Source organism: Centruroides sculpturatus, unplaced genomic scaffold (assembly GCF_000671375.1).
Source record: "Centruroides sculpturatus isolate CEXI.00-Female unplaced genomic scaffold, Cexi_2.0 scaffold810, whole genome shotgun sequence".
Taxonomy (NCBI): Eukaryota; Metazoa; Arthropoda; class Arachnida; order Scorpiones; family Buthidae; genus Centruroides; species Centruroides sculpturatus.
In genome coordinates this window covers 324233-337751 of record NW_019385140.1, presented here as the reverse complement: position 1 = coordinate 337751, position 13519 = coordinate 324233, and the positions used below count along the sequence as shown (strand labels likewise).

The 13519-nt window shown below is 28.2% G+C and overlaps 3 protein-coding genes across 4 annotated transcripts; 1 reads left to right on the top strand and 2 right to left on the bottom strand.

Annotated features, from left to right (window-relative positions):
* Positions 1–2283: 2283 nt before the first annotated feature.
* On the bottom strand, positions 2284–2967 carry LOC111635326. Its single transcript, XM_023380261.1, has 2 exons — positions 2591–2967; positions 2284–2502 (listed from the first exon to the last, which is right to left on the bottom strand). The coding sequence occupies exons 1-2, from the start codon at positions 2852–2854 to the stop codon at positions 2284–2286; spliced, it is 483 nt and encodes a 160-aa protein (XP_023236029.1). The 5' UTR covers positions 2855–2967.
* A 3060-nt stretch (positions 2968–6027) lies between these two features.
* On the top strand, positions 6028–8917 carry LOC111635331 (DDB1- and CUL4-associated factor 7-like). The gene is made up of 7 exons (XM_023380270.1): positions 6028–6124; positions 6201–6413; positions 6492–6686; positions 8003–8110; positions 8175–8438; positions 8509–8629; positions 8699–8917. Exons 2-7 carry the CDS (start codon positions 6225–6227, stop codon positions 8833–8835), a joined length of 1014 nt encoding a protein of 337 aa, XP_023236038.1. The 5' UTR covers positions 6028–6124; positions 6201–6224; the 3' UTR covers positions 8836–8917.
* Positions 8918–10222: 1305 nt separating this feature from the next.
* On the bottom strand, positions 10223–12695 carry LOC111635330. Of its 2 annotated transcripts, none has more exons than XM_023380268.1 (6): positions 12093–12695; positions 11801–11998; positions 11427–11531; positions 11092–11352; positions 10911–11028; positions 10223–10827 (listed from the first exon to the last, which is right to left on the bottom strand). In XM_023380268.1, the coding sequence occupies exons 1-6, from the start codon at positions 12540–12542 to the stop codon at positions 10694–10696; spliced, it is 1266 nt and encodes a 421-aa protein (XP_023236036.1). In that variant the 5' UTR covers positions 12543–12695; the 3' UTR covers positions 10223–10693. The 2 variants fall into 2 exon arrangements, with proteins under 2 accessions (XP_023236036.1, XP_023236037.1); XM_023380269.1 differs by having other exon boundaries at positions 11801–11941.
* Positions 12696–13519: the final 824 nt, after the last annotated feature.

The following is a 13519-nucleotide window of genomic DNA, read 5'->3' as shown; positions in this document are numbered from 1 at the left end:
TTTTAAATTATTAAACTTAACCCATTATTTTGTGAGAACTTAATTATATTTCGATTAAACTACGTTTAATTTTAGTGTTAATAAAATTAGCAGCAATTTTTGGCAAATTGCTGCTAGTTAAAAAGTGGTTAACCCCTTTTAAGACAGTATTTTTGGTAATTCAAATAAAAGGGCCCATTAGTGGTCAAGGGTTCCGTTTCCTAGACACTGGGAATTCGGTCTTTGGTTTGCGCCTCGCCAGGACGGGCTGGCCACGTGAAGTTTTTCGGATTTTCTCCACGTTTGTAACGCCTGAAGAGAAGCCAGTTACCCTTGAAGGACCTCCCAGAAAACATTATTCCCCGTATAAAGACCATCATAAACGTATACAACTACTATTACGTCACACTTTACCGAGGGTCGATATTGCCTAGAAGCTGTTACAATGCATGACAAGATTTAAATAAAAATAATTATAAAACGAAGAAAGTGCAGTTTACTATTTTAAATTTAATATTTCGACTAAATTAATGAGAAAAATGTAATAAAAATTTGGTTATTATTATTTTAATATTATATTAAGTAAGACGTATTGTGACAATGTCTGCAGTTACTATCACCAGCACCTATTGCAACAGTAAACAAGTATGATGTTTGTGAAATCAGAAAATCTTATTTTAATAATAATCAACCCTGTTTATAGATATTATATAACATGAGAATATAAACTAAAATATTTATTTATTCTTATAATATTAATTATAGTATTCTTACAACAGTACAAATATATAGGATCTTGCTCTGATGCGCAATGATTCAGGCAAGAAATTAAATGATTTTACACATTTTTGAAGATGTAGAGGTAAAGTATTATCTGAAGGATCTTTGTTCCTCATGGATCCTGCACTCTTAACCTTTTCGCGAAGTCTCCAATGGCAGAATGCGAAATTGCTGCTCTCTTTGTGTCTTTGAGATTAAACTCCATTGTATCCTACTTGTTACTACCTGAAAACTTTTAGGATGATTTCCATAGGTTTGTCTTACGTCAAAATTGACTTGAAACGGAAAAATCCCATAACATTACAGTTTACCNATATGCACGTCGGTTAAGTGAAAAGTACGTTATACGAAACGCATTTTCCCATAGAAATACACATAAAAACATACAATTCGTTCTGCAGCATAAAATAACCGCACTGTATCATTAAAAAAATGAAAATGGAGCAGTCACCAATTATTCCGGGTTGTCACATGTTGTGAGGAGGAGATGGAGAAACACTTTCTTCACACATTCATACAGATACATACTTTTTACACATTGCAGCAGGTCTCTTTTTATTGGTTTCTTCACACATTCATACAGATACATACTTTTTACACATTGCAGCAGGTCTCTTTTTACTGTTTTTAAATCTGAGTCAGGTTTGGGAGAAGCTACCGGGGCTTGCAGGGTCAACTTTTCGTGTTTCCTGCTTTGTTTTTTGGCAGCTGGCTTATTCAAAAACATGTCCACGGTGCTATGTTTCTTTCTGTTCTTCAACACCTGTCGGAAATGACGGGCAAGGGTGTCATTGTAGAAGTCAATTATCCTGTTGGCCTCAGCTGTATTTGAATAATGAGTGTTGGTAAACTCCTGAACTTTTCCCCATTTGACAAGGTGGTCCTTGTCAACTTCCACTCCTTCCGATGATTTCTTGCCTTGTTTTGAGTAAATGTAATCACCCTGCACTGAGGTGATGTACCTGATAAACAAGGGAGCAAGCCTAATCCCAACGGGAGCTCTGTACTTCAGATATACTGATAATATATTCTAATAATACTAATATATTCTAAAAATAACAGATTGTCATTGGCAACGGCAAAAGAGTGGAAACATCACTCGCACTTGTTCGCCTCACGTAACTGCCGAATGCAAAGTCCATTGATCGAGACATGTAATGGACAAAGTTCGTTATTCGCAGCGTCCGTTATTCGAGGCGTGTATATTGTTCAATTTGGCTAACTATATATAATATATTGATAGTAAAATTGATCTTTGATGCATTTGGTGAAACTAAATTTGATGTATCAGCACCTATCATACAAAGTTCCTTTTGAAATATACTATATCTGTGGCTCTATTCATCCTTTGTAGACGCATAAATAAGCTATAACAGTCATAAATACACGAAAAACAGAATTTTAATTAAAAAATTTAATGTAAGTTGTAGTTGTAATCCTAAAAATCATTCACATGATTATTAATGTTGTTCAGAAATATTTCTAAAAATGAAATTACTACAACATTAGACACATTAAAACTTATTAAAAAATAACTTCACCTACGTTTCCAAAATATCCTCTGAGAATTAAACTGGAATCGATATTTTCATATATACATAAATTATCACTAGCAGCCAAAAGATACTCAGGAAGATTTTCATGTATATCTGGAATCCATAAAGCATTACCTCTTTCAGCACGTTTCGAAACTGGACATGTACTTCTATATTTCATTGCATCGTCATAATAGTAAGTATAAAACTAAACATTTTATCAAAAAAATCAAATCATAATATTAAAATTACTGGTAAAATTAGGATAAAAATAATATCATTAATTTAATGCATACGGCGCTTCTTCCTCTGTGAGAAATTCCAAAAGTACATTTAACACTATTTCTAAAACTGCAACTAAGTTCACTCGTAACAGAGCGTGCGCTGGTTTTCTCTAATATTTTTAGATGTACGTTTTCACCAGTTTCATTGCAGAAACGAATTAGATTAATACTGCGAGTTACACAATCAGTTCTGGTATCATTAAATTTTCTTTTCGTTCCTCTACGGCTAGTGCTTTCTTCGTCACTTTGTGGTGTACTCTCCGGAGAAACAATCATTTTTTAACTGTAATATGTTAATTTGCCTTATTTTAAACAAAACTATTGTAAATTTTGAGGTATAACTGCAAAAAACTTCAAATGTTTTAACAAGAAATTGTGCTTGTAATACTTCTAAACTTGATAAAACATTCATCCAAGCCAAAATGATAAGGATTTGCATATTTATGAAGTTCCAAATTTTCATGTTTTAAAAAAATGTAATTTAAATTTATACTTTACATTAATTCTTTCTAAAATAGAATTATAATATATTATTAAATATTTTATTAAGTGTTTAAGAAATATTTAACTATTAATATAATATGCTAAAAAGTGAAATTTAATTATTAAATTATTTTATTGTTTTTAAATTATTAAACTCAATCAATTATACAACAATAACAAAACCGTATTTGAAATACAAAAATACATTTTTATTTATTTTAGTATTAACGAAATGAAATGTTGGACAAAGAATTTCTAGTTGACAAGCTGTTAGAAATTCAAACTAATGGTTAACTTTGTTTCATATCAAACAAATTATATCAGTGAAGAGCTGTTCTGCTTAACACCTGATTTCAACTGTTTAGTGAAACACTGCTCATCGTCGTTGTAGTAATTTAATTTGATAATATGATTTTAAATTGAAAAGTGGAGCACCCATTGTGCAACAATACTAACATCAGTACCTAGCCTGTCTAGAGAGCTGACGTAAAACAAATAAATGAGTACCCGTTGTTATTTTGTTGTGTATTTTACGACATTTCTTGTATTGCTCCCCTAGCGAAAGTATCTGAATTAAACATTTTTTACGAGAAGCTCTTTCGTATTCTTTGTACAGACTGTATAAGAAGGTTGATGCCAATATAATTATTCGTTACAACTACAGTGTGCTCTGAATGATAAACATTTAATTATGCCACAATCTGTTTTATTACTGAATATAGGATCAGAGCCGTAACTAGGAATTTAAACTCCTATGTCGATGAATAAAAATGGCGCCTTTTTAATTTTTATTATTAAAACAAATAATAATTTAATTCTAAAAATATGCGATTGTAAAAAATAATCTAATCACGTTTAAATACTATATAAATAGAAATATATAAATTTTTTTGTTATTAGTTTCGAACACATATTATTCCGAAACCTTTTCGTTGGCGCCTTTATTAAATTGGCGCCCATGGCGGGGGCCACATTGGCCATACCCTAGTTACGGCTCTGTATAGGATACATACTTAATACATTATTTCATATATTTTATGACGCGATATACTAATGGCAAAAAAACAACTGTCTGAGCCCTCCACTAACAATAGATCCTAAATTAATTTTTTATAAACTCAAAGCTGTAGTAAGTATCAATATATCCAGATTGAGTTTTGGCATCGTTTGCAGGACCATAGATAGCTGGTGTGGTACAGGAGCAAAGAATTTTACAACACTATTAGGAAGTCCGATAATTTTGAATACGACTACCATATGAAGTTTAAATTTTAAGACAAACTGAAGAAAAATAAATTTGTTAAATTGTAAAAGATATTTTTTTGTTAATTTAAATAAAATATTTGTGTTTAAGAAACTCTATCACACATCAGCACAAAGCTAAAATTGTGTATGGCGCCATCGATTGTGAGATATTATTAAAGAAATAAATTTGTATTATTAATTATTAGAAAAAAGTAAAAAAAAGTCTACGTTTTGAGGTGAAAGGAGTAAATAACTTTAAAAATATTTTTAACAGCTTTATTAACACTTTAAGGTTGCCAATAAAAAGAGCTTCTACTTCACAAAAAGTTAAGAAAGCAAAACAAGGCGAATTTTTCTTTCATATAAAAAAAACAATTATGTCATTGGTCCGCTTACTCATTTAATTGCTATCTAGAAGTATCCAGGTCGTGTATTAATATTTATATTAAGGTTAGTATAGTCAATGACATATCAAATTTAAATACAACGAATCTCTAAAATAGATTTTATAAAATTTAAATGTTTTGAAGAATTTGCTAATAATGTTTTGCTTAATTATTTAACCCCACAAACAGTGTAATTTAACTGGTTAAAATATTAAAAAACGAATACTATCAATTTAGACCTTAAAACTAACTTGAAACTTATACTTATTATGCTATTAAATTAATAATAGAATTCTTGATTACAATAAAAGATTCTTTTATAATGGTTCATAAGTTTTTCTACATGAATACGTTAGAATCAGTGTAATTGCTGATATCGTTACCATTGAAGCAACAAAGAAAGTATGCCTTTTGTTAAATCACGAAATTATATTTTAATAAATATATAATTTAATCTGTCGTTTTATAGGTGAATTATTATATCAATAATTGAAAAAAATATTGTTAATATTTTATTATTTTTACCACAGTATAAATAAACAGAATGTCTTATAGTTGTTCTCAATAGTTTTTAAAAATTCTTAATTGATACTTTAAATATTTTCTTACATTATTTCATAAGGCGAAACAAGTTGTAACTACAGATATCGTTATCATCTGAAATTACGTCTAAAAGAGTTATTTGAATGTGTTTATTATTATCTGTAAACTTAANGGAGTGGTGGGTTATCGAGAGCCGAGTTTTCGAGGTTCTACTGTATAACTTTCGAGGTTCTACTGTGTATTATTGTTATATTGTTCCATCTGATATATCCTTTATTTAATTTGTCTTTCTAAGTGCGCAATATAACAAAAGTCTACGGTATTCTTTTAAAGAAATTTTATATTTTTGTTTCCTCTACACTCTTAAATTTAAAACAATATTATAGATTTTTGTTATAATCTTTAATACACATGTCAATGTGTTTCTTTTTATCAGCATTTTCCATTGAAAAATATTACAAACTATGTTAAAGTTATATATGTAGTAATTAGCAAATATAGTTATATTTCTTACTAAATTACTTCTTGGCTTTCTCCTACATTTTTTATATTTTTAAAACCAGCAATTTTTCAAATGTGTTGTTAGTTTTTCCATTCATTAAGCAATGTAAATTACGTAATGTATAATTTTCTTAAATTTTAAAATATTGTGTTAAAATTTAAATTAAAATAAATATTTATATATAAAATATTGCGTTAAAATTAAATTATTTAGAAATTAAAATTTATTAATTAATTATTCAGAATAATGGCTACTTTATCGCTCATTATGCAAATTACATAAAGGGATTTGTTTTATCGCGCTGTTCAGAGTAATGAAATTTAACAGAGAGAATTACACTTATAAGTCGAATTGTCTTCAGTTTTATTTTCTACTTTTATAAGTGAAGTAAATAAATTATTTTAAGCAATGATTTTATAAAATAATCCGTTTTAAATCGTTAATTTTGCTATCGTTATATCAGAAAGTTGCTAGAAAAATTGATTTCATGGAGAAAGCTAAAGTCATGTTCAACGATACAGTGAATTTAATACAAGTAAACCCTGAATTATGTTCTAAACAAGACTTTAAAATATTAACCAGCCTAGTAGTTCCCAAAATCACATCAAATATTTCTGGCCACGTTAAAGTTGGTAAAAAATGCGCTTTTGGATCGTCTTGTGTAAATGGTAATAGTGTAAGTAGAATTTCTATAAAACTTTAGAATTATTAATGCGTAATTTTTAATATAGTATTTCTATTATTCAAAATTCAGTTGAACGTTTTGACTTATGATGATGACCAACTCAAACTGTTACACTCCGTTTCGTATCCATCAGTTGTTCGTAGATGTAAGTGGATTCCCGATGTAATAGCAAGTTTTCCAGAATATCTGCTGGTTGCTGGTGACGATTTATGCCTTTATGAAAAAACTGATTTTAAATTAACGCTTCGATGGATAGCGCCAACGGTAAGTTCATACGTATAGGTGTTGGTACGGATTCTTATATTATCCTTATTATTTTAAACTATTTAAACGTAAGAATATTGAAGTTTTATAATCCGACATTACATTATTGCTTGTTACCCTTATAAAAGAATAGTAGTAAAATATGTAGTTAGTATTTACATTGTCATTTCGGTAAAAATAAGTTTGAAAAATGCAAATATTGAAAATAAAATAGTTTGATTAGTAAACAATGTAGATAGGACTGTTGTTTAGAGGTGTAAGGCTAACTTTGTTATGTATTTTTTACCAAAAAACTTAGTTTCACAATAAATAGATTATTTTATCTGTATAATACATGCTTTATCGAAATAGCAAGCAAATCCTGCTGACGTTATCGAATAACTGATAAATGAATAGATAGCAATTCGATTTTTACTCAGATAATATAATCTATCATTATGCAAAGCTGAATATAAATTTCCTTTGTTCATTTCATCTTTCATTTTGTTCTCTAGCCACTACCTGGATTGTGGTAACATGGCAATGTTATCAGATCTGGCTATTTTCCTCCAGATTTCAGATACTGCAACGATACCTTTATTTTTTTAAATGCTTACAAATACTTATTACGAAAAGAATCTTAGTTTCAGAATTTTATAAAATAAATAAATGCGATTAGAGGCAAATGCGCGCCCACACTACCTTTTTGAGTCTGTGATGCAAATATCTGCATACACGTTTTAAAATTTACCAGATAATGTGTTTGTGTCTATATATTATCATTATGACTATCCACTAGTATACTCAATACAAGATGTATGTGCTGCACGTAACTGTATTCCCTAAATCACGTTAATTATTACTTGAAAGCCAAATCTACAATTCTTAACTTTTACAGGTAAGGTATGTTTAGCTAAATCTAATTACTTCAATAAAATGAGCAGAATGAAGTGTTTCCAGTTACATTTATTATGCGATGGAGAAACAGTGCATTATAATTGATTTTTAAAAAAGAAATACTGTTTATATTTTTAACACATTCAACCCACGTTGAAGACGTATATCAAATTATTCTGTTTTAAACTGAAAAACTAAATATTATTCTTGCTTTTATCCTATTTGGATAGATAAAGTCAAATTTTAAGATTTCTTCCTTCATAATATCTGTTTTTATCCATCAGTGACCTTTGTAAACTGCACATTTATACCGATAAAGTGGTTAAAGAAATAACACGTTAACCAAAATAAAGTGAAAAAGTTAGAACAAAGCGAGGATTAACAGATTTGTGCCATTTCAAAGTATAAATGTTTAGTGGTTTTTTTATAACTTTTAATAGCGAATAATAGATTGGAGTCCTGTGACGTTCTGCGAATGGAATTATTGGAATCCCATGTATATATCTACAGTACACTTTGATGGCGAATGCAAAATATGGTCATTAGAAGTAAGAGTGATTTTTATTTAAATAAACTTTTATTACTATTAATAACCTCTTGCTCTTCTTTCAGTCGGAGAAACTCTTATTAAGATTAAGAAATGATTTTATGTTTAAAAAGAAGTCTTTAGTGAGATATGAAGGAGAACGTGTAAGGATGTGTTTTTGTCATGATTCTTTGGAGAAGTGTTTCGTAGTATATAATGATCATAGTGCACACTTGTACGATATGAGAATGCCAATCGCTAGAACCAAAAACATATTTACTGACGTTTTAAAAGCAGTAAAATGTTCCTTTCTTAATCCACATTACATAGCATATTTGTTTGGAAGAAAAGTAAGTATAATGTAAGTTAAGTTTAACTTTTTTTTTAAATATGTACTAATAGTTACAATTATGACTTTAGGTTAGTATAACCGATTTAAGAAATTCAAAGGCTGACGTTGTCACATTTGGCTCTTTTAATGATGTTGAAACGGCTACTTGTTTCTCGTGGAGCCCTTTTGAAAATGAAATAGCAATCGGCAGTAAGTTCTCATCTGTTTATTAAAACATGCTCCATGATAAATTTTTATAATATTTATTATTATTTTCAGCATCGTATGGCCACTGTATATTTTGGAAACCTGAAAAAAACAACTTATTCCAAACATCTACCAACGATAATATTAAATATATAAGCAGAGTTGAATATGATCATTCAAAAATTAGTATGCTTTATATTAGCAGCTAAATATACCCTATTTTCGTCGAAATTTTTAAAACCTTTTGTTCAAATTTTTATTACATGTTTATAAATCTATCAATATATAAATCGTAAGGNAAATACTATATAAATAGAAATATATAAATTTTTTTGTTATTAGTTTCGAATACATATTATTCCGGAACCTTTTCGTTGGCGCCTTTATTAAATTGGCGCCTATGGCGGGGGCCACATTGGCCATACCCTAGTTACGGCTCTGTATAGGATACATACTTAATACATTATTTCATATATTTTATGACGCGATATACTAATGGCAAAAAAACAACTGTCTGAGCCCTCCACTAACAATAGATCCTAAATTAATTTTTTATAAACTCAAAGCTGTAGTAAGTATCAATATATCCAGATTGAGTTTTGGCATCGTTTGCAGGACCATAGATAGCTGGTGTGGTACAGGAGCAAAGAATTTTACAACACTATTAGGAAGTCCGATAATTTTGAATACGACTACGATATGAAGTTTAAATTTTAAGACAAACTGAAGAAAAATAAATTTGTTAAATTGTAAAAGATATTTTTTTGTTAATTTAAATAAAATATTTGTGTTTAAGAAACTCTATCACACATCAGCACAAAGCTAAAATTGCGTATGGCGCCATCGATTGTGAGATATTATTAAAGAAATAAATTTGTATTATTAATTATTAGAAAAAAGTAAAAAAAAGTCTACGTTTTGAGGTGGAAGGAGTAAATAACTTTAAAAATATTTTTAACAGCTTTATTAACACTTTAAGGTTGCCAATAAAAAGAGCTTCTACTTCACAAAAAGTTAAGAAAGCAAAACAAGGCGAATTTTTCTTTCATATAAAAAAAACAATTATGTCATTGGTCCGCTTACTCATTTAATTGCTATCTAGAAGTATCCAGGTCGTGTATTAATATTTATATTAAGGTTAGTATAGTCAATGACATATCAAATTTAAATACAACGAATCTCTAAAATAGATTTTATAAAATTTAAATGTTTTGAAGAATTTGCTAATAATGTTTTGCTTAATTATTTAACCCCACAAACAGTGTAATTTAACTGGTTAAAATATTAAAAAACGAATACTATCAATTTAGACCTTAAAACTAACTTGAAACTTATACTTATTATGCTATTAAATTAATAATAGAATTCTTGATTACAATAAAAGATTCTTTTATAATGGTTCATAAGTTTTTCTACATGAATACGTTAGAATCAGTGTAATTGCTGATATCGTTACCATTGAAGCAACAAAGAAAGTATGCCTTTTGTTAAATCACGAAATTATATTTCATAAATATATAATTTAATCCGTCGTTTTATAGGTGAATTATTATATTAATAATTGAATAAATATTGTTAATATTTTATTATTTTTACCACAGTATAAATAAACAGAATGTCTTATAGTTGTTCTCAATAGTTTTTAAAAATTCTTAATTGATACTTTAAATATTTTCTTACATTATTTCATAAGGCGAAACAAGTTGTAACTACAGATATCGTTATCATCTGAAATTACGTCTAAAAGAGTTATTTGAATGTTTTTATTATTATCTGTAAACTTAACATATTAATATCATTCGAAAAACAAATTTATGTAAAAATATTTCTGAATAAATTTCGATTAAAATCGTCAATTGTTCCTTCTGATATAGAGGCGTATCAAAAATTTATGCTCATACATAATTATGAAATACATAAAATTTTTTACAAAGTTAAAAAAGGTGATTATAACTTCAATAAAAATAATTTTCCAGTACAAATAATTTTTCCAGTAAAAAGTTTTAAACATTATGCAAAAGTATGCAATTACAGTTACATTATTGAATAAAATAGGTATTAGACACATTAATGGCAAACAAACAAAATGTCTCTTGCCGTACGATGATATTCGAGTGAGTATATATATCCGAAATTTATGTCGTAGTCTTTTTGAATTTCATTATTTTCTGGACTCCACAATATGAATTTTCCTTCTTCAGCTGTTTAAAAATATATATTCACATATTAGCTTTGATTTTTACAAAAATTCAATAAATACAACTTTTATTAAAATTGTTCGTACTTCCAATTGCAATGTCGCCGTTCATTGACCATGAAAAGCAAGTTGCATTATCAGATGGATCAAAGGAAGTCATTGAGGAACATGCTTGATTTGGAAATCTAACGTCTATAATTGAAACCTGGAAAATTCATAATAAAACGTTAATTGTAAATAACATTAATTATATTTAAAATTAATTTACATTTTTTCTTTCGGCACATGAAACAAGCCAAGGTCGACGAAGTGAGTTTTTGACACTAAAAATTGGATTCTCGAAATCGTGTACGTAAGAATTTGCAGGACATCTTATATCATTTACAAAATTCACTGTTTTGCCATTATACGTCATAAAACAATGCTTCGAACTACCATGATAAAAACACATTCCTATATTTGTGTCAACATTATTCCAATTTGGCTTATAAACATGTTGATGGTCGAAAATAATGACTTTGTCTTTTCTCTGTTGTAAATAAATAAAACACATTTGAAATGGTAATTTTACAATCCTTTGAATTATATAAAGAAACAACTTACATTAAGTGACCATATACTACAATCACCATTCAATTGCATACTACCTACATACTGAGGATTATGAGTGCACCATCCACATGAAATTATTGGATTATTTTGTTCAATCTGTAAAAGTAATCGAAACCTGTCGTTATATATATATATATAGTGTTTAGGTTGATTGACCTATAACTGTAGAGAGATGCCAAAAATACACGGAAAAGAAGAATATTCCAAGTTTTAAATCTACTAATATATTCTAGATTTAATTTTATTTTGTCTACGCGAAAATTTTTGTACAAAAATTAAATATTAAACTATATTAAAAACATTGTTGAGAAGTAAAAAAATAAAGCTATAATTAAAAGATACATCAAATTTTTGAAATAACTTACGTTTGCAAAAAATCCTTTGAGAATTAAATCAGAACTTACATCTTCATATAAATATAAATTATCACTAGCAGCCAGAAGATATTCAGGAAGATTTCCATGTATATCTGGAATCCATGAAGCAATACACTTTTCAGCATGTTTCTTAAATGTATAAATATGTTTTAGTTTCTTTTTATTGTCACAATGTATGGTTTCAATCTATACATTTTATGAAAGAAAAGAAATTCATAATTATATACCAATATTTCTTTTAATGGGTAAAAAAAAAAGATATTGTAAATTTATTACGTACTGCATTCATCTTTCCATCAGTAACTCCAAAAGTACATTTAACATCATTTCTAAAATTACAACTCAGTTCACTCGTAACACATGGCACGTAAATTCTATCTAATACATTTACTTTGGTTACTTTTTCAGTTTCCTTGTAGAAACTACGTAGTTCAATACTCTCGACTATATGAAAACTACTGAAATCACTTTTTCTTCTTTTTTCATCAGAACTAGAACTTTCTTCATCATTTTCTGGTGTACTTCTATCAATTTTTCTTCTTTCTTCATTAGAACTAGAACTTTCTTCATCATTTTCTGGTGTACTTTTATCAATTTTTCTTCTTTTTTCATTAGAACTAGAACTTTCTTCATCATTTTCTGGTGTACTTTTATCAATTTTTCTTCTCTTTTCATTGGAATTAGTATTTTCTTCGTCATTTTCTGGTGTACTTTTCCAAGGAACATTCATTTTTAAATCTAATATGCTTATTCTTTCTTTAAAATATATAGTAAATTTTGAGTAAAAACTTCTAAAATTACAAATTATTAAACAGAAAGTTGTACTTGTAATACTTATAAACTTTCACCTAATAGAAATTTAATGGATGCCGAGTAAAACTAATTTGCATTTTCACACGTTGAAGAATTCTTATGGGTTTTTAAATATTATTTATGACACAATATTTAATTGAAATGTAAATTTTTCGTTTATTTTTTTAAATGTAATTATTATATATTATTGTTAAAATAATTTCATTAAATATTTTATAAACACTGAAATATAAAACAAAAATATGAGTTATAATTATTTAATTATTTTAAATTATTAAACTTAACCCATTATTTTGTGAGAACTTAATTATATTTCGATTAAACTACGTTTAATTTTAGTGTTAATAAAATTAGCAGCAATTTTTGGCAAATTGCTGCTAGTTAAAAAGTGGTTAACCCCTTTTAAGACAGTATTTTTGGTAATTCAAATAAAAGGGCCCATTAGTGGTCAAGGGTTTCGTTTCCTAGACACTGGGAATTCGGTCTTTGGTTTGCGCCTCGCCAGGACGGGCTGGCCACGTGAAGTTTTTCGGATTTTCTCCACGTTTGTAACGCCTGAAGAGAAGCCAGTTACCCTTGAAGGACCTCCCAGAAAACATTATTCCCCGTATAAAGACCATCATAAACGTATACAACTACTATTACGTCACACTTTACCGAGGGTCGATATTGCCTAGAAGCTGTTACAATGCATGACAAGATTTAAATAAAAATAATTATAAAACGAAGAAAGTGCAGTTTACTATTTTAAATTTAATATTTCGACTAAATTAATGAGAAAAATGTAATAAAAATTTGGTTATTATTATTTTAATATTATATTAAGTAAGACGTATGGTAACAATGTCTGCAGTTACTATCACCAGCACCTATTGCAACAGTAAACAAGTATGA